The sequence below is a fragment of the Numida meleagris genome, chromosome 6, assembly GCF_002078875.1.
Source record: "Numida meleagris isolate 19003 breed g44 Domestic line chromosome 6, NumMel1.0, whole genome shotgun sequence".
NCBI lineage: Eukaryota > Metazoa > Chordata > Aves > Galliformes > Numididae > Numida > Numida meleagris.
This window is the reverse complement of record NC_034414.1, coordinates 16048346-16074790: the sequence shown is the minus strand read 5'-3', so window position 1 is coordinate 16074790 and position 26445 is coordinate 16048346. Positions and strand designations below refer to the sequence as shown.

The 26445-nt window shown below is 41.9% G+C and overlaps 1 protein-coding gene across 2 annotated transcripts; it reads left to right on the top strand.

The window, feature by feature from the left end:
- On the top strand, nucleotides 1-25460 carry PHRF1 (PHD and ring finger domains 1). 2 transcript variants are annotated; one of them, XM_021403849.1, is made up of 18 exons: nucleotides 1-131; nucleotides 4283-4397; nucleotides 4740-4862; nucleotides 6299-6528; nucleotides 7450-7533; nucleotides 8258-8379; nucleotides 10373-10470; nucleotides 10999-11171; nucleotides 12168-12297; nucleotides 12614-12741; nucleotides 13450-13637; nucleotides 14512-14631; nucleotides 16442-16596; nucleotides 17225-20005; nucleotides 20704-20780; nucleotides 21404-21664; nucleotides 22665-22793; nucleotides 24483-25460. In XM_021403849.1, the coding sequence occupies exons 2-18, from the start codon at nucleotides 4307-4309 to the stop codon at nucleotides 24615-24617; spliced, it is 5025 nt and encodes a 1674-aa protein (XP_021259524.1). In that variant the 5' UTR covers nucleotides 1-131; nucleotides 4283-4306; the 3' UTR covers nucleotides 24618-25460. The 2 variants fall into 2 exon arrangements, with proteins under 2 accessions (XP_021259524.1, XP_021259523.1); XM_021403848.1 differs by having other exon boundaries at nucleotides 12614-12753.

The following is a 26445-nucleotide window of genomic DNA, read 5'->3' as shown; positions in this document are numbered from 1 at the left end:
GTTAAGTCCCGCGGCCGGGCCCACTGGCGGCGTGACCCGGAAGTTCTCCCGCAGCGCTTCCGGCGCACTGTCCGCTGCGCGGCCCTGCCTGGTGATGTGAGCGCGGTTCGGCGCTGGAGCCTTCTCCTTGCGTGAGTGCCGGGGCTGGGGCCCGTCAGCGGCGGACGGATGGGGGGAATCCTCGCGGGCACGGGGCCGTCTGTGGGACGGGGGGCGGTCGCCGCGTTCGCCGGGAGCGCGGAATCGAGCCGAGCAGCCGCGGCCTGGCCCGGCCCTCCTGCCGCAGCGGGCATCGGCGCGTCGCTGAAGTGCTTGTGGGTCGGAAATTCGGCCAGCAGCGGGTGCTTCCGCGCTCGGAGCCGTGTGACCGGTGCCCTTCGGTGGCCGCCCGTGTAGCGGGAGCCAGGAGTTCGCGCTGTGACCCCTCGCAGGTGGGTTTCCTCCTTGAGGGCCGGCAGCTCTTTGTTAGGGCTGCACAAAAAGCTTACAGATATGCATATCTTATCCTTCCTGTGCTCGCGAACAGCTGGGGAAGCTGTAGTTAGGCTTCATAGGGATGATGTGAAAAACGTGCTGTAAGAGAGCTCGTGTTGTGATAGATGTGCAGTACCAGACGATGTGGGTTGCTGCAAACGGAGTCAGCGGGCTCAGCATCGGGGCAGGAATGACACTGAGCGTGCTGCTCCCACACTGAGGTCCTGCACACTCGATGCCAGAAGTGCATCTGCAAAGGCTGCGTGTTGCTTTGTTTGTGTTACAGAGCGCCCCAGCCGCGAGCTGCAAGACTTTGATGGACAGTATTGGTGCGGGATTTGGGCTTCCTCAATTTGGAGCAGGGCCAAAGGGAAACTCCTCATTTCCCCACCTGTCCCGAGGTTGATTTTTTTTCTGTGCTTTATCTATAGTGCTGTTAGGAGCTTCAGTGATTCAAGTCGTCACATGGATGGTTCTGATAACAGTATTTAAGAGTTAATTTTTTGTAACTTAAACAGGGGAATGTCCAATCTAAATTTAGATCTAGAGGGCTTTTCTAAGGCTCTGTGTGCACGTTAGATTGGCACTGTGCAGTGGGAGTCTCTGAGTCTGAATACTTCCCCCACATAGTTCCCCTGACTTCTACATTTAGAGCGTGGTGGTGGCAGTACCAGGTGCACCATGAACAGATTACTTCCAGCTTTGTACACGAATGATTTTTGCAGCTCTTGTTTTTTACATTTAATGTAACATATGAAATGGAAAGCCTTTGGCTTTAATTCCAAATGTGTGATGGTCAGTTTGAGGAAGAAAAGAGTGCATGCCATAGTGAGGCTCCTGGTGGCTGGGAGACTGCACTTATCACCTGGTAGGATTAAAATACCAATTTGTGTTCATGCGTAAGGATCTCAGTTCAGTAAACGTTTTGAAGTGCTTGTTTGGTAAAAGTGTGTTTTGAAAGAAGCACTTACTCTTCCTAGTTAACAGAAAACCCTGTTGCTAATACAGCTTCATGAAAGCTCTTGTAATTGCTGTTTGATTGTTTGGTTGACGTGACTTAATGTGGCCCAATGTGAGAATGTAATCTGTCTAGGAAGCAAAGCATGGCCTCGCTATTTGTACTGTAGGTCAGCCCGTGGTGTGACAGACACACAGCACTCAGTGCAAGCCGGACTTGGGCCTGGTGAGACTGTGCCTTGGTTGGGGGAACCTCAGGCTAGGGGAGAAGCACTGATGCGTATAATGTGAGATAACACCTGCACTGCGCTCATGTCAATATTTTAATGTTTTATTAAGGTATTGTGAGGCTCTGTTAAATGGGAAGTTAGGAACACGGAGTGCTGGGTGGGTGCTTGGCATCTGCCTTTAGCAGCATCTCTCCCTCGTGTGCAACCTGCAGTTTAAGGGCTGCATTTGCTGTGTGCAGCCTGCAGATGTGTGCATGGTGTCCCTGTCTATGGGACTGCAGTGGGTTTCACTGGAAGCAGTGATGCTGGGCATTTATGGAACTGAATCCGAGGACAAGGGATCTTTTGCCAGATCACCTTGCTCCTGATGTTCACGAGCTGCATGCACATCCCAGCTCGCTCCTGTTTGCAAGGAGCCTTCAGAAGGAGATGCAAAAGAGAGGATCTGCAGATGTGACAAGCTCAACTGCCTCAGGGCTTTTGACAGAGTAATGCACACCAGGGGCTTTGCCAGCCAGCGGTGGGGCCATGCACAAGGTGGTGAGGGCGTCCAGTGCTCCAAAGCTGGGGGCAGCTATTGTTGCTTCAGTCAAATGGCTTCAGGGATAGCTGCTTGATTTTCAGCAGCCCTGGCTTTTATGTTAGAGGTGCACAGCTAAAGTTTGCCTCAGAGAAGTGAATACAATCCCCTTCTTCACCAAACTTCTAATTTTCCATAATAATAATAATAATGTGTATGTGCTGGTTCCAACTCCGGGGGAGATGGGGAGGATAGGAAAAATTTGGATGCGGTAACTGCTTGAAGGACAGCTGGGCCTTTATGCAGGGGGGTGGGCCCCGAAGTGTGTCACAGATCTGTTTCACAGTGATAATTTGTTTGAAATATCTCCCATGGAAAGACAAACTGGAAAATGCTGCTCTTAAAAAACATGAGGACAAGTGATCATAGTAAGTGCACGGTCCACTTCGGTTTCCTTTTTCTGAAGAGCAGCCGCCCAGTTCTGAAAAGCTTGTTCATGCAGCGAGGTTTGTATTTGCACTTTTAGATGCATGAAGTCCCGCTGCAGCCGTCAGGAGGAGGTGTGCCACTGCCCTGCCCTCACTGGGGCTCTGCCCTCATGTTCCCTGGCCACAGCATTGCTGCTCAGTCTGCCTTACCTGCTAGCATGGTGCTTGGGAGGTTGTTACATAATCAAGTTTCTATTTGAATAATTCATATGTACACGCTGCTGAAACATAAAAATTCCTGGTGGAAACTGGTGGTTCTGTTGGCTTTTTTTGTGTGTGTGTTACATCATGCAGGGACTGGATTTTGATGAATCTGCATGTTTTCAGCCAGCATGAATCATTTTTCAACGCTCATGTCATAACAGCCACAAATTTAGTTGGAAGTTTTGTCATTTCTTTAGGCAAGAATTTCACCAAAGTTGGGAGTTGTCCTGACCAAGAGCCTGGTTGTCGTGAAGCATAATCTTTCTAGCTTTTTTTTTTTTTTTTTCCCTGAGCATTAAAGACTCCATTTATAACTCAGTCTGGCTCTGTGAAGGATGCATTCTGAAGGCTCTGAAAAGCAGTTGTGCTATGTGGCTGGGAAAGGGAGTGAACGAGTGAAGATCTGCCTCAAGAGCACTTGAATAAAACATACTGTTTTGTTCCAAAAAAATATTTCAGTATGCAAGCTATGTAATGCAGTGTTGAGAGTGGGAGAAGAACACCCAACTGGATTCTTGTACAAATGTAGTGAAGAAGTTTCAGCCTCTTTTTCTCATTCAGATATGACAGCTATCTTTGTAAATGTAATTTAATGGCATTAATCCGTGATTTGTTTATGGAACAACCAATCCTTACAGTGATCTTTCTTTCTTAATGCTTTGTAGCATTGTATATTAAAAGCTGTGCTTTGATCATTGTTATGAGTTTGGATCATGAGATGTCTCTCAGTATCTGTCAGCTTTATTGCCAGTCTCTGCTAATGCACAGCAACTGATTTGATTGCATTCATATGCGCCCAATGAAGTCCCCTCCTTTCTGTGGTTGTGTGCTCTGAATTTTCCTATTCCTTGACAGAGCTGTGAAAAGGCCTTTTTAGAAAAAGACCTAAAATCCATCGTCTTTATTCTTGCTTTGTTTGAATGGAGCATTTTGGTTGGAAACACGTACCTGTCATCCTGTTAGGCCTCGTTCAGAGGGCGAGCAAACCTCTGGCTCCTTTTGATACTGCTCTTCACAAGTAGTACACAGGATGGTTTTACTGTTGGTAGGCTTTCTTTTCCTACTTTCATTGGGTTATGCTATTTTCAGTCATCCAGGAGTCCAAGGTAATGCTAAATCTTTCACCTGAACAGAGTTGTACGTGGAGCTGGCTTCAGCTAGCACTGAAACATCACTCAGTGATGAATGCTTACTGGAAGCACCTCTGATTTGAAATTGGGAACGCTAATCAGTGGCTTTCTTCCTCCTACTCTGGCTAAGGACTGCTACAAGGAGTGTTTGTGGTAGCACCGTGTCCTTTTTACTGTTCACAGCTCTGCAAGCACATTTGCTGGCTGCTCTTTGCTGCACTGTTGTTTGCTGTGCTTATTCAGTAGTGCACGGCCTCACTGATGTCTGCTTTCTTGCAGGGAGTGGATCCCCAATGTCCTGCCATGGATGATGATAGCCAGGATGAACTGATAAATAAGAATGCTGCACTAGGCAAGGGCAAAAGGCAGAGTCTAGCACTCCTCAGTGAAACAGGTAAATGTAGCCTTTGTGTGCACATTTCTAGTTCTCGGGCTGAGAACCCCTTTTTTAACCTTCAAAAAGAATTAAAGGTATATCTGTGACCATTTGTTTCTCTTTACCTGAGAAGTTTTGCGTTTCACTTTCTGAATGCTGTATCTCGGACTCCTATCATGCTTCCTTTGAGTTGCTCAGATCTGCTAGCTTTGACACTGCTGAGAATGTCACTGAGGAAATCTGGGTTTATGCTTTTTTGTATAACATCCCAAGCAGGAATTGCAGTGTGTCCTTCACTGTTCTGTCCATCCCCCAGGTTCTCACATATTAAATAGGTATTTCCCCTTTTTTCTCCTTAAGAAAGCAATGGTGGAAACAGTTGTGAGTCAGAAGGTGATACTGGAAGTGAGGAGGAAGAAGATGACACTGAGGAAGAAGGAGTTGAGGTGGACAAGGAAGAAAGTGAAGATGAAGAATTAGAAGGTAGGTCTGTTCATGTGCATAACAAATTTTTTTTTTTTCAATAATTGGAGGAAGAGCAGGATGAAAGATTTTCTTCCTGAAAGTACCCATGAAATCTAAATCCACAGATGCTTCTGTGTCATGGTGCTGCCCAATGCATCCAGTCATAAACAAATAAGTGATATTCCCCAATATCTAGGTCTGTAAAGCGTTTGTATGTTTGAAAACTATCTGCTAGCCAAAATGATGTCGTTACAGTCAGTAGGAGTGACTGACAGTGATGGATTCCCAGAATGAGTAGAAAAAACCTGAAATTACAGCAATGGCTCTTACTATTTTTTCCAGTTATAAAAAGTATGCTTGCTTTAGTTTGCTTTGGCATGGAGCTTTAAAGTGAATTTTGTAATGGGGAATCTTGGAAATAAGTTATGATTGCTCCTAATGCTTGGGAGGAGGGAAGAAGACAACTAATTTTTCTTAATAAATGAGTGGGGATGTTACTTGAATGTATTAATTTTACTGAAAACGTCGTGTGTGGATACATATGCTTCTGAAACTGCTTCACTCAAATTACCATTTGGATAGACAAAAACAATTTTTCATCACATCTTGAAACTTATCAAGAAGGCGAGAGCACGGTTTTCCAAGTTATTAGTTGATCAGACTAGTTCTGAAAAGTTGATGCTCGGTGCCAAAAAGCTTTACTAATTCATTTTTTAGAATAATCTCTCCTGTTTTCAACCAGGAGAAGCCATAGAAAACAGAAGGACCCTGTTTTATTTTTTTGTTTGCTTGTTTTTTCAAGTTTTCTACATAACTTCTCACTGCTTCTTGAAAATGGCTACTTCCCAGGTTTTAGGGAAAGACATATCTGTATTTTGTACTAAAAACACAAACACCTCTCAGTAATGTCTGAGTGTTTAAAATGAATTTCACTCAAACTCAAGTTTATTTAAGCAGTCTCCAGCTAGATATCCTAATTCCCTTGATCATTATTTATTTATGAAATCTTTAACCTATTCTGCAGGTAAGGATATTGCTGCTGCTCATTCTCTGGAGTGTCTGTTAACCAAAAGAAAAGTTGCGTGCATGATAATTGTGCTTTTAACTTCTGTGTTCTTTGGTATCCTGAAGCATCTCACTCTCTTGGCATTGTGATCATCTCTTGTTTTTCTGCTGTCTGTCCTTCCAACCTCTTGCAAGGCTAGTCATGTTATCAGGCTTTTTTTTTTTTTTTCTTCCAGGGTAATATATTCCTTTTTAGTGGTGGGATTTAGGGAGAAAAAAGAATAGAAAACAGCAAAAACCATTACCTTGAACTAGGAAGGCTGTACTTTGTCCTTGACATACCAGGAATTCTCTGTAGAGTAACATTCCCCAAATGTGCCCTGGCCCTTGTTCTCTCTTGCTGAAGCCCCACAGCATGTGAAAGCTGTTCTTCGTCTCTTACTTTTAAGACTGTGAAGATGATGATGAAGAGGAAGAGGAGGAAGAAGCTGAGGCTGCTGTGGGGAGAACGACCAATCCTCTCAAATTAAAGCCCCACATGAATGGAGTGAACATCTCCTCTGATGAGGACGGTGAAAACTGCCCTATTTGCCTCAACACATTTAGGGATCAGGCTGTTGGGACTCCTGAGAACTGTTCCCATTACTTCTGCTTGGACTGCATAGTGGAGTGGTCAAAGGTGAGCTGTTCCGTACTTGATTTCCTGTGTCCTTCTGATGTGTTCTTATCTCTCTTATTTTCTGCTTTAATGAGAACAGATTGTGTAATACTTGCTTTCTTGAGCTTTTTCCACATAGGAAACTATTTTTCTACATAGATTACTGCTTTATTTGTTAGGATTCATAGTTGTGAAACATGGATCTGTTTTTTGCATCCATTCTGATCTGTTCTGTTCTCTGAAAGCTGCGATAGCATGAGCAAGTGCATTTCTAGGCATCTGAAATTCTTGTTTTTAAGTGAAGACTCCAGTAGTATCAATTTCTGTGTTTGTAAAAATACTTTTTCATATATATGTATATATACATATATACATTTATATGTAGACATACATTTCTCTCGTTAAATTCCGTGCTGTGGCTGCAGGATCAGGGTTTCTTGCAACAGTGAGCACTTAAAGGAAAGACATAAAAGATGGCTAAATGAGCAGTTTGCTATGAATTCAGTCTTTTTCAGTAGTTACATGCCACCTGTGTAGTTTCAGTAATCGAAGTCCAATAATTAAAAAAAAAAAAAATCACTTACTAAATAAATAGGTTTAGAAGTAATTTTGTGTTGCTTATTCTTCTGAAAGAAATAGTGTCCTAAAACGTGAACCGTGTTTCAAGGCCATGTTTGGAAGAACTGTGATGTTCCTTTAGCAATTGAATACTAATTAAATGACTTCAGTTGCATAATAAAAGCTTTGCTGAAAGTGCAAGTTTTCTCTGATACAAGTTTGTATGTAAACCAGATAAGTTTGATTTATGTGCTTCAAGTGCTTACTGCATTCATTTAATGCTTATTACATGAATAATTGAAAATTTGCTTTCTAGAAATTGATTCAAGATTTGTTTATTAATCGTATGGTGAAAATGTTTGTGGTTTTTTTTTTTCTGTCTAGAATGCAAACTCTTGTCCAGTGGATCGAATCCTCTTTAAGTACATCAGCATTCGGGCGCATTTTGGTGGTAAAGTCTTAAAAAAGGTAAGCTTTCTATTATAGTAAACCAAAAAAAAGTCACTTTGCATAGGGGAGATGCCCAGCTTAGTTCGAGTACTGCTGTAATACAGATAGGATCGATGTACGTTAAACGTGATTGATCTGTTCTTTGTCTTCCTACCAGCTCTATTGTGTAGCAGTTGGCTTTGTAAGGGGAGAGAGGAGCCTGCAGTCAAACTCTTAAAGGCACAGGTTGAGTGTGGTGATGGTCACTCGCAAAAGAATATTGAGGAGTTGTTGTTGCCTTATCATTAATCAATATCTGAAACATACTGGTATTTAGAGGACATCTGTGAGTTTGTTCTGTTTTCATAAACCGATGGTTTATTGTTTTTCATGTTTTAACAAAAGCACACGTTGCCACTTAAATAAATCTCAGTAGTTTAGGGGCAAAAAAAGGTAACTTTGCTCTCATTTGTTTTCTCTTTGGATTCATTTTGTTTGTTTGTTTGACTACTTTTGATCTTATTTGGCAATTTTGATTTCACTTCTTAAAATAGTTTTCTGTGATTGTCAGTGTCTGACAATAGACAGTTCAATAGTTCTCTTCTAGTATTCAGTGTGCTCAGTGAACTTAATTGAAGGTTCAGGTATGTAGCAGCCATTTTGGTTAATTCACTTGTAGATTTTGCTGGTGTTACTGCTAATGTGACAATGGATATTAAAAGTGGCATGTTCTGCATTTAATTTGAATTTCTCTTTTATTTAGATTCCCGTTGAGAACACAAAAACTCAGGGTAGTGAAGGAGAGGATGATCCAACCTTTTGTGAAGTATGTGGCAGAAGTGACCGAGAGGATCGCCTGCTGCTGTGTGATGGCTGTGATGCAGGGTAAGGTATATTGAAATGAATACAGCAGGGCTTGCCAGTGTTTGGTCACAAGGCACTATCTGGTCTGTGGGCTGCCCCTTGCTGCTCTCCTCAACCTCGTCCTGTGGCCAGACTTACATCTGTATGTTTGTCGCACAGACATCCCCACGATGTGATGAATCCTTCTCTGGTCACATTGTGGAGGGAGCAGGTTGTCCTGCATGGATGATGTAGATGTGGTCACTTGTTTTTGTGTCCGCAGTTGTATGACCTGATCTGCTGTCAAGTGATTGAAGGTATTTGTGTTCATCCACGCAGTGCAAGAGTGCATGAGGGAATGAACACCTACATCATTTATGCCTCCTTGAGAGGGCACCTGACTTGTTCCTTTTGAGTGGCTTTAGTGCTGTGTGTAACAGCTCAAGATTTATAGTTTTCATTCCATTTTGAGGTCTTTTCTTTGTAGGCACAGCTATTAAATTATTATGTTGTTCTTGCTTCTGTGTCTACCTGACAGAGGCTTGGATGTAACTTTGGGCCTACAATCTTCTACTAGAATTTAAACTTGTTACACCGTTTGAATCAGTCTTGCAGCATTGTCAGCTTGGTGTCAGAAGTCACCTATTGAACAAAATGACATACTTTGTTTGAATGAATAGGTGAAATAAGCTCTTAAAAATCATTTTTACCAAGCTTGCTAGATAACTTGTGGGAGCTAAATGAGCAGTTGTATTCTCTCTGCAGGTTTTTTTTTGTGTTGCTACAGGATGTGATTAGAGCATCAAGTGGATGCTCCTTCCCTTTTCTTTGTCCTGTGGCCAGGAATTGCAGTGTATTATCAGACAGTGAATTTTGGTATGGGAGGTGAAGCAGAAAACTTCATCCTTTGTACTTTGAGATTCTATATCATACTAGATCAGAAGTAATATGAAGTTTCCCTGGTTTATAAAAAATGCTTAGAAATGCTTCCAGTAGAAGCTGAAGCTCTTGCTTGAAGGCTATGGTCTTGCAGTGTTCCTTGGCTAGGGAACTTGGTCTAAGCACTTGGTTTTCATGGGAAGCATCTCATCTATTGGGAAGTTTTCAGCAGCGTGATTTGAACATGAGTTGCTTCAGAACTTCTGTGCTACTGATGTGTGTTGCTTTGTGTGGTTTGTTTTTTTTAATTGCCTAAAAACAGGATTGAACAAATTAAGGAATCAAAGTTCGGGGTAATATTAAGAAGCTTTCCTGGACACCTTCTCTTTAAGTGGTTGACGAGGCTAGTTGCTCAGCCTGTTGGGTAGAGAACGCTTCAGAATGCCCAAGGAAGCATTACACTCTCTTCTTTCCATTTTGAGATTTGTTGAGAGTGAGCATAGTCCTCTGTAAGACAGCATTTCAGAGTCAGGTGGTTAGTTTCCAATCCACAAGTGGCAGTATGGAGCCACATGACTGAGCAACAACTTCATGCGGTTATAGAGAAATTCTTATCACTAGTTGTTTCCTTAATCAACCGAGATGTATGTGGAGTGGAATGCATCTATTCAACGTAAGGCATTGCCGTTGACCTGTGGTTAGTCATGCAAAGTAGAAAGTTCAAAAATACCAGTGGTAATAACACATTGATTCTCAGGAAATTGATGTTGTTTCCAGATTGTCTATCTTGTCACTGCTTCAGTGACATCTTTCCTTTCTCTTCACCGTGTCCAGTTTTAGCTCTGATTGCACGTTTGTTGCAGCCTGTGTTCACATAGCAAGTAATATTCTACACGGTGAGGGAAAGGCTCTTTTCTGAATGTTTTTGAGCCTAAAGTGTTCAGAACACAATCTGGAATTAAAGACCATCATGCAGCTAGGAGGTAGCATTGTTTCTCTGGAGACTGATAGAAGCAGATATGTAGACCATAGTATCAAACTTGGGAAATTGTATCTACACTTAGAGTTATTGCCTTATCTAGCATGTGGATAGACATAAAAAGCTCTTGTCACTTGGTAAGGAGCACATTGTTTTATTTATTATTTTTTTTTCAAGGTATCATATGGAATGCCTTAATCCACCTCTGAGTGAAGTCCCTGTAGATGAATGGTTCTGTCCAGCCTGTGTTCCCATGGGTGCCAGTGCTTCAGCAGGTAAGGATTTGATATTGTTCAGTAATAGTAAATGTTTTCCTGCTGTTTTAAATGCCATGAGGCATGTGGCCTTTTGAAGTGATGTTTAACTCCTGGATTGATGTACTTGAAAACAATTGTTAGGCATTCTTTCCTTGAAACTGTTGATTGAGAAGGGGTTCTTGTAACTGTAGATCAAAATCTTACGAAACTCCACAGATCATATATTATAAGCAATCTCCAACCTTCCTGAGGCTAGCCCAGGGCTTTGGTGCAATTGTGTTGTATTACATTGAAAGTAATTTATTAGCACCCTGACCTGAGATTGCTAAAGGAGCAGTGCTTTCTGTCACCTAGAAAACCTTGTTTCTTTATAACAATCTGAAGCAGCGTTGGTGTTGTCCGTGTTCATTTCTCTTTGAGAGGATCACACCCATGTTTGAAAGCAATTGATTTAGGAAAGGGAATACAGATATTTTTTTGGTCCAAGATTCTGGAAATGCTTTCACCTGTAGGAAGAGAAGTGACATGGACATCTTTTCTTTCAAGATACAGATCATGTGAGTGAAGAAGAGGTTGCTGCCCTCGTGGCTGATGTTGTTCCTACCACTAGCAGGCTACGTCCTCATGTCCGAACCCGAGCTATAGCCAGGACTCGGCAGAGTGAACGAGTTAGGGCAACAGTGAATAGAAACCGAATAACAACTGCACAGCAAATTCAGGTATTTAGAAATACTTGCTTTTGAGTATCTGGAAGAATTTTGTGGAAGAGCTGAAATAAGTCCCCACCTTAAGTAGCTAATCTGTCTGAGTGTTGCCTGTCCATAGCAAAATGATCAGGAGCTGTGGAGTCTTGGGAGGGGGTGTTTTTTTTTCTTGTTTGTTTTAAATTTATCATTAAAATCGTTATAATAGTAGGAGAGAAATTGATAGCAAAACCCAAATTACCTGAATTAGAGCTCTAAATAGTCTGAAGTAGGTGCCCTAGGTTTTTATCATATCCATTCCATCATTGTAGTTGAAAGAAGAGCAGGGTTAAGGATGTTTTAGGGATATGGTTGGCATAGGTATGGCCAGCGTAATGTTGCTATTCAGAAAAACCTGCTCAACCTCTTTCCAACCAAAGAAAGGAACTGATGCTTCAGAATGCATACACTTCAAGTGTGCTTAAGTGTGGTTGACCGTTAGTCTAGAGAAGAGGAATTTGAAACCATGTAGGAATGGCCCTTGCTTATCACTAGGAAGTGGTCCTCTCTGAAGGTGGACTCGCACCTGCCATTTCAGTGAGTTCTCTGAGGAGGGAGTTTGAAATGCTGCTGCTAATGGTACTGCCTCTGGACACATTTATCAGAGAATTAAAGAATGAGGACTTTAAGATGGGGGACCCATACTGTGTTGACTTTCAGTATTTGCTCATCATGCTTTGTTGTATGATGAGCCAGAGATCAGTTCAGTGGACTTGGAGATTCTTCTGTGTGGCTCTACACTCTTCACAAAGTTGATGTTTGGATAGCCATGACCTGTAGCGATGAAGGAGTCAGAAGGGCAAGGTCAGGTTCTCCTTAATGCAGCAGTCAGTAGGTGAGAAAAGTGACGTCAGTGCTTTGCTGACAGTTTAGTTTTTTGTGTTTCTCATTTGAATCTCAGATTGCTTTTGCAACCAACTTGCTGCTGATCTTAAGATACCTGTATCATGTAACTTCTGATCTCACACACAGCACGTGCCGAGGTACCTCATGTCCTCTCTTCTGGATGAAACAATTGAGGCAGTTGTAGCAGGCCTAAACACAGCCATCTACCAGCGTCCTCTTACACTGCGGGCTCCTGCTAGACAGAAGAGAAAAACAGGTAAGAGCATCAGGAGGCTGCTATGGCTCCCATCTGCAAGAATAAAAACTTGAGGGGAAAAAAGCTTGAATCGTACAAAATACGTTAGAGCAGCTGTATGCTATCACACCTGTGCACATATATACACGGCTTTTTATTTAAAAGCATCCTTTAAAATGAATTCTAATGATTTCATTTCTTCTGTTTTATGCTGTTGCAGCGTAGTGTAGATCACTTTGAGCTTCTTTGTATACTATGGGAGTATGAGAAGGGGGGTACAGGGAACAATGCAGCACCAGCACTTAGCCAGATGCTTGGTTGTCTTGTGTCCCATCAGGTAGGAGGAGAAAAGCAGCAGGCAAGAAAAGAACTCAGACAAAATCTTCTGTTGGGAAGAAAACGTCAGGGACACAGGTGAAGAGACGCAAGCGTTTAATGAAGAAGAGAAGAGGGAAAAAGATAAGAGTAAGAGCGTGTGTGAGTTTCTGCCAGTATCGGAATCTGCTGATTTTTCTGCCACTTGATTTATAAAAGCATTACAACATGGTATTAAGTGGAAAAATACTGTCTTGTAACAATAGCCAGTAGATTTTTTTTTTCTGCTGGAAATATCTTTAGGATGTGTACTTCAGAAAAGTGGTTTTACCTAAAAATGAACTGCAACTTCTAAGCAGGTCTGCTGGATTTGCTGACAAATCCTGTTACCTGAACTGCAGGGATCACACTAAAGGATGTCCCACAGGCTTTGCCTTATGCTCTTACCATTAAGCTGTAGTGTCTTATCAGTACTGATGCAAGCTCAGTTAAATTTTCACCACCCATTCTTTTTGACAGGCTATAGATATTTGTGCCTACGTTGTTGCAAATCCAGTTATTCAGTTGTAAGGGCTCTCAGCATCCCTTTCAGTTATGGTCAGTGTCCCGGCAGGAACTACACTGAATGCTCTGCCACAACTCAACTTCTGTCCTCCACCATCATAGTGAGAACTTACATCTTATGTACAGAGCTGACAATTTTCAGTGACAGTCTCGAAGAAATTTAACTTGTCTAGTTATTGAAGTTAATATGTGCAAACTGTGTACTACTGACAGTAGTAACCTAATCACTGTACTTTGGTGAAGAATTTGTACCTGCCTTTAACATTCAAATAACCTATCTTTGCATCTGTGCAGGTAAAAAATGAGGTTACCGCTCGCTCCCGCATTGCAAGAACACTTGGTCTTAGTAAACCTGTGCGTGGGGCCTCAATTCCTTCCATGTACAAACCAATGGAGCCCTCTCTTGGTCTGATGAGAGCAGATATTGGTGCAGCTTCTCTATCTGTGTTTGGAGATCCATATGAATTGGATCCTTATGAAGGGTAAGGCATCAGGTCCTTGACTGTAATCCAAAGATAACTTTGCAAGTCTTGAGTTGTTTGTACGTATGCATGCATGTATTCGTTTATTCATGAATATTTGAAACCTGGGGTATTTTGAGACTTAAACAGTTAAAGTACTGGGTTATATTTTGGAAAAGAGCTTGTGACTTGGTGCTAAGAGTGTAAATCTCACATCTGAAAATAGCTTTGGATACACAGTTTACAATAATGTAATGCTGTACTTGTTCTTTCTTCCCTCCTTGGCCAAGTTGCTGAGCTCTTAAAGAATCAGCCTTCTTTAAGCAGGTTTGCTGAAATGGTAAGCCTCATGAAAATCTTTCATAAGGTCTTCGGATTCCAGCCTTCAAGTAATTTCATAAGAGTCAGGTGCTAATAATTGTTTGTTTACTCAAAGATAGCAGCGTTTTTGTTATACAGTAAACAGTAATTCCATGTAGAATTAGGTGGACCTGTGAAATTTTCAGTGTTTCTTCTTTCCCTGCGTTCCCTTCTCCAGGTGCTTTAAATTCAGGAGAAGTCTTACTGTGCTATAGTTTGTATCAGTGTTAAGCTCTGGATTTTGGCGAGGGGCCATCTGAAGTATTGCTGATTAAATTGAATTTTCTACTGAGCAAACCTTTTTGACAGCCTTTTAGAAGGAAACTACACATTTACCATCTTAAAAATAAAAACCTACGTTTGAATCTCTGTTACACGGTTCTGCTCAGCCACAGAAAACAGATATATTGCACAGATCTTTATGTATCATAATAAAACAACTAATACTCTCTAACCATATATGTTCTAATTGTGTTATCTACTTCATCCATTTGACAGTAATTTCGGGGTTTGTATGTGTTTGATTTACTCACAGTAATGAAGAGGTTCCAGCAAATCCAGATTCACCACTGAGTGCCAAAAGGAGAGTTCTCTCCCAGTCAGCACTGAGGTCTCACCGTCCTGTAGCTAGACCTGTTTCAGTGGGACTTCCCAGGTAAAATTCCAGCACGTGGTTTTTATTTTGTTCTTTTTTTTTTAATTGTGCAATGACCCTATCAACAAATAATCACCCTGATTTAACATTTTTCTTACCATGTGTATTTTGAAAGTCTGTATGCCCGTGCACACACGTGTAAATAAATAACCACGGCGTTTTACACAAGAATTAAGGTTTATATGTTGAAGGCCCCACATTTATTTTTTTGTGTAATAGCACTTAAAGCTCTTAACTTTCCACCAAAATTTCAAATTGATATTTTCACCCTGGTCTGTCTCTTACTTTGAAGTTCAGATTTAAAACAATCACTCCCTTATTTAAGAGGGCAGAGAAAATTAGCTGCACATCCAAGGGAGAGAATAGGAGAGTATGAGGGATGTACTCACATCACCCAATTCCTGTGCTGTTTCTTGGAGCTCAGAAAACTGGAAGAACCTGTTTGAATCTGCAATTTAACAGGTTCCATTAAATTATTCTGCTCTGCATTACTGTCTGACTTGTGTTTTATTTCCTATGCATGTGTACGTGCATGCACACATGTGCATATGTTTTCCACTACTAGCCCCAGCGGGGTTTCAAGACTGGGGCACAGAATGCAGTGCAGAAGGGTAGGGGAAAAGGAGCAGGAGCATGACGAGAAGAAAAGGGATGAGGTAAATGCCTGGAACAGATACCAGCTGAGTCACAGAAAACTGCAAATCTGAGGGAGTTGGAGATCAGGAGAAAATGAAGCTCATCCTAAATGGTTAAATGTTATAAGAGGTTTACATGGCTGTCTTCTAATTCATCTGACTTAAGGCAAAGATTTGTTCTTTGGGATTAAGATGGTATATTTCTATGATAGCTTGAAGTACTTCTCTCTTTCCCATCTCTGTCCTGAAAAAAGCCTTTCAGGAAGCTTTGCGTGTCTGCTGAGATAGTTTAAAGTAGTATGTTGTTTAGAAGGTAAGAATGTTCAGCTGAAATCCAGTTTTTCCAAAGGCTTGATTTACCTGAACTACAGTGAGTTTTTTTGTCTTTTTTTCTTCGTTTTTTTTAAATCTTAAATAAGAAACAAACAACAACAATACCAAACCACCATAAGCACTAAAACCTTTTAAGTCCTTAAAGAGCGACTTAAATAAACAAAAATGAATCCATTGAACTTCAGTAAAATCGTGTGTTAAACCCAGAGGAGTTGCAGCTAAAACTATTTTCTTAAGACCGTGTAGTGCATAAAGAGGAATGTTATCCCATGTGTGGGAGTAATGCTGTTCTTCAGTGCGATTCTTCCTTTGCTATGCTCCTAGCTACCCTACCAGTAGGCACCTACATGTATTCTAACAACTGATGGTAGACACTGGTTTAAGCTTTATAAAGGTTTTTTACATAGTAGCTTAGGTTTGAGGAGTATGCTTCTGGTCCTGTTTTGGTGGGAAGAAGAGAGACAGCTGGGATGAAAGTATCTCTGTGAAGTGCGGAACAGTGGCTTATGCTTCACAAATGCATCTTAAATGCTCTAAAAGTTAAATCACGATACATAACTTAAAAAGCATCATCCTTAAATAAGATCAAAAGTATTTGCTTACCAGAGGTCTGTGTTATGGTGACGTGCTTCCTATCTGGTGATATCCCTGTGGGGATACTCCTCTTTGTCAGAGAGAGATGGGAGCTGAATTACTCTAGTGAAGCCAAAGCTTTAAATGAACTTCTCTGGCTGACCCCTGTTTATGCCCTTGATTTTGGTTTCTTTTTAATGTAATGTGTGTGTGTGTATAGAACAAGTGCTGTAAGAGTAAAGGAAATGTAACCCCTCTGAAACATGCAGAAGCAGTGTACCTGCCTTGAGTCCTGATCAAGAAGCAGAAGCTGCCCCTGTGCCTGATCTGTTGGGTAGTATCCTGTCTGGACAGAGCATCCTCATGATGAGTAGTTCTGATGTGGTTATCAACAGAGACGGTTCTCTGACAGCAAAGAAAGCAGGTAAGGGTTTGGCACTTGATATTGTAATTAGCCTGTTTGTTTTATCCATGTCTGCCCTGATCTTGTTTCAGAAGCACGTGCTTCTGAAACGTCTTATGCTCTGTAATAAAAAGTAGAGAATTGGGTAGAGCAGAGCTGTCTGATCTTTTGTCGTTTGTGATGCACTGCTGCCATGCCTGTGAACTGTACTTCAGTTTGAAGAGCACAAGGAGGGCATTGGCAAGAAGTTTATTTTCAAAAGTATAGAACAAATACTCTGCAGCTGTGTCTTCCATTGCCATGCAGTTATTTAGCAATACTTTTCAAACTGAATTTGAGAGCATTATTTTTTAAAATTACTACTGATCATTATAATGATAACTGTTACAGTCAATCGACAACTACAGGATGATAAACAAAAATCTAGAGCAGAAGAATTTATGTCCTAAATATTAGCAGTTACCTCAAGGGTGCCATTGTCTGACGTTAAACCTTGATCATCTGAGCTAATCAGACTGCCTTCTTCCCATGTGATATATCTACAAACTGAAGTGGAACTTAGAATAATTAGCTCTATATTTCTTTTCGTGGTGGGGAAAAATTGCAAAATGTATCCTGAAAAGCTTAATTGTTTGCTTCTGTGCCATAGCTCCGCTTCACAGAAAATCAGTAAAAGACTCACGGGTGGATGATGGTTCAGGACATAACCCCCAGCTGAGTACAGTGCACTCAGGGACCATGACAGGCAGCTCCATTGCTGGACCTTCAGTTTCCTCGGGGCTGAATGCTCGCACTAGACCCACCTCATCCAGCTTGTTTTCATCACCTTCACCGAGCAGGACTGAGCCTGCAGCAACCCCTGCACAGACTACATCAGAAAAGGCAACTGTAAAATCAGAGTATTCCGTGACACCCAGAGCTGTTCAGACTCACAGCGTAGCTAGTCTGAACAGACATGGCTCCAAGTTAGATGAAATGCCCAGATTTAATGGAAACTCTAAAAACTCTGCACGTACTGATTCATCTTCAAAGCCCCTGTGCTGTAACTTGAATTCTGGTTCAAAAGCTGTAACTGTGAGGCAACCATTGAAACCACCTCCCAGAAGAATTGACATATTTGAGCTTCCCAGGATACCAAAGATTAAAAAGGAAACCAGCAGCAAGCAGGTGGATTCAGAACCCACAGGAAGCCAAAGCTGTGACATTCCCAGCTCCTGTATTACCCAGCTGACTGGCAAAGAGAGCACTAATCAGCTGGGAAAGGGTAGCAAGATGGAAAGTCAGAAGTCAAATGCCAGGGAATCTCAGCAACAAACACGTACAAGCGGGGTATCTTTTTCTACCAATGCAGGCATGTATAGCAGTTCTTCGCTACTGGGCACTTCAAGAAGCAAAGGCTCAAGTTCTTTTGAGAGTTTTAAAATTAATATTCCTGGAAACACGGGACATTCCAGCAGACTGTCTAACCCAGGATTCTGTAACACCTTCCGCCCTGTGGATGACAAGGTGCAACAGAAAGAGAATCCTTCACCTCTTTTCTCAGTTAAGAAGAAACAAGTCAAAAGTGAAATATATGATCCCTTTGAGCCAACAGGGTCAGACTCAAGTTCAGCAAGCAGCAGTCCAGAAAGGCTTGGCTTGGGGATCCCGCTAACCAATATTACCAGGACTATTTCCATTGAAAATCCAAAAGTTCAAACGTTTCAAACTGTTCGTCGTTTTACCCCTTACACAGTAGAAAACATATTTGGATCCGGGGCTGAATCTGATGTCCCATCTAGTAATACGGAGTCTCATGATGATGTGCCAGTAGAAAGTAGGATCGTAGAACAGATTTCTGATACAGAGGAACGAGACGATATGGATGAGGAAGACTTTCTAAGCAGTCCTTGCACTTCATCTGTTGTTAAGCAAGTTTCTAATGCAGAGCACTTAAAGGAGGAAGGTAGAGAGAGCCCCAATGTGTTCTTTAATTCTGAAGAATTAATTAGACCTCATATTAGTGTGAAACTCGAACCAGATAGTTCATCAAAGAATGACGGGCAGCAAAAAGTCCAGAAGACAGAACAAACAGAGCGGCGATCACGTTCCAGATCCTGTTCAAACTCCAGCTCCCGAAGCAGGAAGAAGGCTAAAAGGAAAAAGGCACTTGTCAAAGAGCGGAAGAGATCCCGATCAGGGTCTAGGGGCAGAGCACACTCGAGGGACCGAAGCTCCAGGTCTACCTCTTGTTCAGGTGGAGAGGAGAGCAGTAAAATACACACACTGAAATCCAAGAGCAGGAGGTCTTCTACTGACCGTTCCAGCAGTCACGAGCGATCTAAGAAAAAGAAAATGAAGGATAAAACTAAGGATAAAAAGGCAAAATCTTCTTGGTCTAGGGAGAGAAGGAAATCTAGGTCACGTTCAGGTAGTCCTGGAAGTACTTCTGAGTTTTATGAAAATAGGAAAAAGAAAAGACGGTCTCGATCCAGGTCAAGACGAAGGGGTCGTTCCCGATCAAACAGTATTGAGAGGACAAAGAGGCGAAAACACAGGAGAGACAAAAGCTATGAGAGGTATGATAAAGATAGTAGCTTGAGGTCAAGAGACAGAAAGAGATCGAGATCCAGGTCTCGGGAGAAGAGAAAGTGGAGGTCTCGGTCTCGGTCTGCATCTCGATCGCAGGAGCACAAAAGCAGCAAATCAAAAGAAAAAAGACCACGATCGAGATCACGTTCTAAAGAAAGAAAACGTAAATCAAAGGAAACCTCGCTTCCTCCTCCACCAGAAAAGGATCAAAAGCCTCCAGCTGAAGATGTACCCAGCTGTCCAGAGCAATCCCATTCCTTCAAACAAGAGCCGGAGGATGAGGTGGTACTAGAACAGCTTTCCATAACCATCCAGCCAAGTGTCAAACTTGAGGAAATGCAGACTGAGACCCCAATTCAACAGAGAGAGGCCCAAGAAACTGCAAAGGCGGAGGCCACCTGTGAGGAAGTGGCAAGTGAAACTGCATTCCCTGCGCCAGAGATCACAAACGTTTGTGTTCCCATTGATAATATGGATTCTTTTGCTGAAACAGAATTAATGAATACTAGTGATCCAGGACTGCCTGGTAGCTGTAGCAATACAAACCTTGAGATTACAGTTAAAATAGAAAATACTGCGGTATGTCCACCTCTGGTGGAATCACCTCCAAAGAAAGAGGTTATGATGCACGCTCAGACCGAGGCTGTACCAGTTCAGAGCTCCTCTAAAACAGCAGATTGTGTGAGAGAGGTTAAAGATGAGTGCCTTGCGTCAAATGAGAAGACTGGTAGTTTCAGTCAGCCTGAACTGGAGGTAGTATCTCAGGGTCCTGTGTTGAAATCTAAAGCACCTGTGAAAAGAGTGACCTGGAATCTTCAAGAGGAAGGAAGTGGTGTGTTGTCTGCCGGAAGAGCTCCAAGTAAGTCCCTCTGGGAAAGCAAACAGCAGTTGAAGTGGGCTGTGTAAGGCTTAGGGCTTGGGTGCCTGTGGTCTGAACTGGGATGATCCTCAATCCTGAAAGCCTTGTATTTTATACTAGTTAAAATCACAAAGCGAATCATGTTAATGAATCAGAGATGACATGCTGTCACTTCCAGAGCTTGTCTAGCCGGTGGCAACTTGGTTGGCTTTGAAGCACATATTGCAACCTGATCTCTGAACTGACAGTCTGCATTCTATGCTTTTTATAGTCAACTAGAATGATTTTCCTTCAGAATTCGGTAAGACTTCTCGAAACAGAGTAGTGTGGCACATCTGTAGCTCGCTCCTGTGAGCAGTGATAAGCCAAAGCTGCTAAGAACAGTCCGACTTGGCTGCCCGTGCTGTGTGTATTGACAAAGCTGTGTGGTTCCTGTGGAAACCCACTAAAAAGCAATTGCACAAGTCCTCTATTATCAGAAGCTTTAAAATGTTAATGATTGCTAAACCAAGTCTTTATATACAGCCTTGTTAGATCCTTCATTGGTTTTGGTGGAGTTTTGGGATGTTTTTTGTTTAATGTACAATTGCTTTGAATCTTTGACCCATTGGGTTGATTTTGTTCTCTCTTTTTTTTTTTTTTTTTTTCCTCTTTTTCTGTTTTCTCTTTTCTTTTTCCCCTTCTTCTGGGGAACCTAGGGATGCCATTTTACAAACTTCAGCGAGCAAAAGAAGGGGCCTGGAAAGCAGAGGACTTGAACCAAACATTAAATCAGGTGCAGTTAAATGAGCCTCCTCCAACCAATTATATGATTCCTGAGCCTATGTTTCCTGATCTAGATTCCTCTCAGGTTGGTTCCTATTCTGACAGCCAAGTGTCATGGAAGGCATCCCACCTCATCTGTGCCCTCGTTGTGCAACACCCACCACTCATGACAGAGTTGGCCTTCCTCTGTGCATAGCGCATTTCATAAAGCCCATGCTCCTCAGCAATCCTCTAATCATTTTATCTTTTAGGTGGTTCTTACATTTGAAGAAACGCGTTTTCCTTTCATTCCGCACTATATGTGCAACTTCTGCTTTCAGCACTTACTTGATCAGCAGTTATGTTGTTGGAGAAGCTGTCAGCATCTCACTGATCGTGGTCGTAAAAATTGGCCAGTTGGCATTAGTCTGTGCCATCAGTCTTTGCCTCTATGCTCTCTATCAGTGACATGCTGAGTGGGGCTTTTGCTAGTTCCTGGTGCGCAGAGACCTAGCTGAGGGGTGGACTGTAGCTTTCCTGATTTAAACTAATAATTTCCTGCCTATTCCAGTGGATAAAAGGTACTCTGAAAATCCTGATCTGATGCTCCCTCTCGTAAGTACGTGCATTAATGGAATTGTATCTGGTTCACAGGTGTACTGTCAAAATATACCTTTGACGCCACCTCTGCCCTCAAGCCTTCCCCCCTACGCACCTGTCAGCCAGCCCACAGTTCAGTTCATCATGCAGGGCAGTCTTCCTGCGCTGGGCTGTGTGGCAGGCCAGAGCCTGACTCCAGAGCCGGGCAGCCTGGCTACTGCATCTGAACCAGGAATTCAAGCTGCTTCTGTTGGAAATGAAGAAGAAAAAATCAAACCACCGAAACCTGAAGTGGATAAAACGAAGAATGAGGAAGTGAGTGGATGCTATCAAGTAGCAAATGCGTAACTAGAATTGCACATGCAACCTACAATCCTGTTACTTGAAGCATTAGCCATTATTTAGAAACTAGAAGCAGCACACTACTGAGCTGTTTATTTGAACTTATTTCATAACTCTTATAAAATCTTGGTTTTTAAAGTATCTAATACGTTCTCGCAGTGCTGAAACGTTCTTGTGTGAATGTTTGGAAGTCCCTTTCAGAAAACCAGGCTTCTCCAAACACCTGTTTGTTTGTTTGTTTTTTAATTCTCTCCTTCAGTTCTGAAGTAAACATCAATATGGAGAGGCAGGACTGTACCCTGCTGCTAATGAGCACTGAAAATGCCGAGATTGTAAAATACTTTGGAGGTTTTGCAAGTGCTAGTCCTTTGCTGTTGAGTTTTGGATTTGCTATACAGACTGTCTGCTCTAAGCTCTCAGTGGATGCTAACATAAAAACGGTTATTTTGCCAGGTATTTTATTTTCTGCTATAAAGTTAAACTGGTGAAGAGAGATCCCCCACTGAACCTCCATTTCTGAACAGCAGTTTTTAGGAACTTTTTTTTGAATAAGTTTTGATGCCATCTCTAATCCTTAATTTCTAAGCAACTCCGTAATTTTTAGAGCAATTTTAGAGATACCTGCGGCTTCCCATGTGTGGCTATGACTTGCTACTTTTAAATTCTGCTAGTATTTTGATGGATAGATGTTTACTTCAGAGCTGATGGAAGGGGAGAAAGAGATGAAGATTACTAAGTGGATGTTACGTTCACCTGTTAAAACCTGTTTTTACACGAAACAAGGATTCCTCGTAGCATGAAGTGTGGTTTGTTTCAAGATTGTGATTTACAGTAAAGCAGATCCTTTGAGACCGATTCTTACCTGTTTTTTTGAAAGGTGAAATGAGTATTTTCATTGTTCAAGCACTTCTAAGAAAAGTAGATTCAGAAAGTTTCTCTAACACATGGTAACAAACTTTTCTTTGGCTTGCAGTACATGAAGAAGCTTCACATGCAGGAGAGGGCTGTAGAAGAAGTGAAACTTGCTATCAAACCCTTTTACCAAAAGAGGGAGATTACAAAGGAGGAGTACAAGAACATTCTTCGAAAAGCCGTGCAAAAGGTAAGGTGACAGCAAGGGGGAGGAGCTGTGTAGATAATGAAACAGGTGGCAGTACTATCAATTGCACTTGCAAGCTTCAGTGACTGTGCTTAATTAATGTGTGTAATTAAAATAGCAGATCTTTGGACTCTGACGTGGTCTCCACAGTGCTGTGGTAACGCACTAGTTGTTTTAAGCAAGACTGAGCAGTGCTGTTGAGAGTTATCAGACTGTTCCTTTTAAAAAAGATATTTTCAGTGGCATGGATCAGGTAGGTTAAGCTGCCTCAGCTGAAGTGTTGCATGTCATGTATCTTGAGTGGAAAGTGTTAAATCTCTTTCATTAATAACTTCATCCAAAATTGTCAAGCTGCTTCTCATAAAGTTAAAAAATACTTTTGTGTGTTAATTCCTTGGGCATCTGTGATGTCCCTGGACTTTAGAAGAGGGCCTGGCAATTTGGCTGACATTGACTTTTGCCTCAAAACTTAGTGCTGACCAGATTGTGGCTGGAAAAATAGTACCTTATCACTAGAAAAATGCATGCTGTCTTGTGAAAGCAATTAATGTTGAGGCAGTTAAATGATACCCTGGAGAGCTGTATTCTCTCTCTGCCCTGCCTCCCTGATACCGCTGGAAAATTCTGTCGTAAATCAAAATTCCTGAGATAATGACTGCAGTTCCACATCTCCTGCATGACCTGTATGAAACACAGATCCAGTTTGTGGAAGACCTGAGCAAAACCCGTTGCTGACAAAGTCACTGAACGCTTCTCTGAACAATGATTGAGTTTTTAGTTCTTTGGGTGAGAGGGAACAGATGCTACATGCCTCAGAACGGGTCCTCAGAACTGACACATTCTTTCTCTCTGAGCATTGCTTCCTCTAAATCATCAAAAAAATGGGAAGTTAACACTTACTTACCACGTATTGTGTAGAATTTGCTGGACAACGGCAGTGCAGTTTGCTATGTTAATTAGAAACCACAGGAAAGCCCTGCATTAAAAGTGACTAATTCTACCTGCGGAGACACTTCTGCATTCAGTTAGTGCTCAGTAGATAAGTGCTGGGGTGATCTCTGGGATCCTTAAGGTAGAATCTTGCCAGTGAGCACTGTTCCACCTATTGCGGTGGCAGAGGTGTGAAAGCACAACTGCGTCCATCTCTTGGGGCTAAATATTACTTGTGCAGAAGAGACAAGCTGGGGTTACAGGGCATGGCTGGTTTTGAGGACTTCTTAGCTAGTCTTTGAGCAAGCATAACTACTGTAGTGGTGTTCTAATACAGTTCTTGTGGGCGTAGTGATACACATCTCTGTGGAAGTCGTTAGCCTAGGCTCTTGTGCCAGGTTATTCTGACACTTGGATATATCTGCTCAGGAAGTTTCATTGTTACAGAGCAGAGACTGAACTGTTCGAGACAGGACAGGAATGGCAGCACTCATCACAGATAGGAGTTTGATATGACGTGCTTGGGTGCATTTAGACCAAGATATGTTGTGCATTTTACAAATAGCTATAGAGGATAGACCTAACCTGATGTTGGTGAGAACTTTTTAATCCTTGTTGTCTACTTTACGTGCCCTGGCATGAGGCTCTAGAGCCTTTGTAGGAGTTGGTCCTTCTGGGAAGCTTAGTGTTTCCTGATCACTTGTCTTCCTGAGCTGCTGTAATACCTTTCACTGACTGAATACCTTTTCTAATCCCTTGTAGATCTGCCACAGCAAAAGTGGAGAGATCAACCCTGTGAAGGTAGCTAATCTGGTGAAGGCGTATGTGGAAAAGTACAAACATATGAGGAAACATAAGAAGTCCGATGGTGAAGATGCTCGTGAAATGGAAAACTGAGAGCAAGCTTGCAGCCAATGTGACTTGACTTGAACTTTTTCTGGCTGAGAACATTGTTCCAGAAGGAATAACAGATCTGCAGTAACATCTCATCAAAAACAAATTGCAGAGAAGCAAGATTATAATAGGATTTATCTGCTGAACCTGCTTTTGAATTGTTTCCATATGGGAATGAGCTTGGAGTTTTGTTGTTTTTTTTTTATTACCTATAGATGTAGAACTCGATAACAATCAAATGCCTCAGACCAGCAGAGTAATTCCAGGAGAAACAAAGAAGAGATTTGCATTTAGGACTCCCGGATTGCTACCGTTTTCAGGGTTACTTTGATCACATTTTTGGGCTGTGCACCTGTCTTGCTAAAAGTTTGAAACTGGACACCACTTTTCATATACAGTATATTGAGAGCTGTATACTGTTTCCCTTGTGTTTATTTATCGAAATATGGATCGTCTTTAGAAATTTCTGATTTAATACTTGAAATGTGGTATTTTTAGCCTGCTCGATGGTGAGCGATGCTTTACTCGCTCTGTCGTTTGGGGATTGCAGAAATGAGCTAACCTTTATAAATTGACTTCAGAAACACTGCTCAAGATGTGGTGTTTATTTTCATTCTGTTGGAAGTATCTCGTTAGTGAAAAGTTTGATTTTGGGGAGGGAGATTATGTTGCACTTCTGTAAATAACGCACTGATGGCTGGTTTTGTGTCTGCCTTTCAGGAAAACTGAAACAAAAAGCAAACGTTGTGAATTTTCAGTAACAAGCTTGAGGAACAAGATTGAACTGATGTACAAAGCAGAAATGTGACAGAATTTATAAAGTTATTTTGAATGGTTTTAGTCCCATAGCAGGTCTCATTTGTTTGCCTCTTTCTCTGGCGGTTCTGTATAAAAATGCACGCATAAGGAATGCTCTGTTTCTAGAAGATTGGAGTTGGATAAGTGATTGTTCCTCCTAGGGAGGAGGAGGACTGCTTTTCTTCTCAAGAAGCAGGGAGTCTTGCATGTGTAATGACTTCAACTTGCTTTCTTTAAAAGCACCCCTTGTTCCCGTGAGCAGAACTGCAGAGCAACCAATGCTTGAAGTGATCGTTTGAAATAGTTAGAAATATATTCAGCACTTTTGAATCTGACACAAACACCTTTCTCCTTTTGCCTGCCTTAGGCATTTAACAAGCTGAAGGGAGGAGCTGGCTGTTTCTTTCAATGGGAACTGAACATAGCTGGTTTGCTGGAACAGTTAGCAGTAAATCTGAGTGCACATGGGAACTACCTTCTTTGAAGGTAGTCCTGCTGCTTATCTTAAAGAGTAAACAGTTAGGCTCTCCGGGATGATTTTTTTATCAAACAACTTTTCAGCCTGTATTTTTCCTGATGAGCATGGGATTAGCTCACAAAATAATAGCAAGGCTCCCGATCTGTTGCTGATATACCTGACTTTTCAGTGAGCTCTGATCTTCTGACCTCTATCTTGAGGCTTCTGAGGGGTTTCTGTCTGCATACTTGCATCCTATGATTTTGACTGTGGCTGAGTTTAGGCCTTTTTATTCTTTTTCCCCAGTCTGGCCTAGCGAAACACCTCACTGCCATGATTCATCATCCAAGCGATGTGCTGCTGACAGGCCCAGAGCATTCTGGAGTTGGTTTTCCCTGCTCTGTTCTTCAGATCAAAGTATAAATGGAGTATAAACAAAGAGTTGGGAAGTTCTGGGTTCCTTTGAAAATTTTGGAATGAATCCTCTTTTTAGGCATACTATGGAAGAGCACCTGGAAGAGAAGACTTTGTTTTAAAGCTACACTTTCAGCTACAATATACACCTAACTGGTAGGT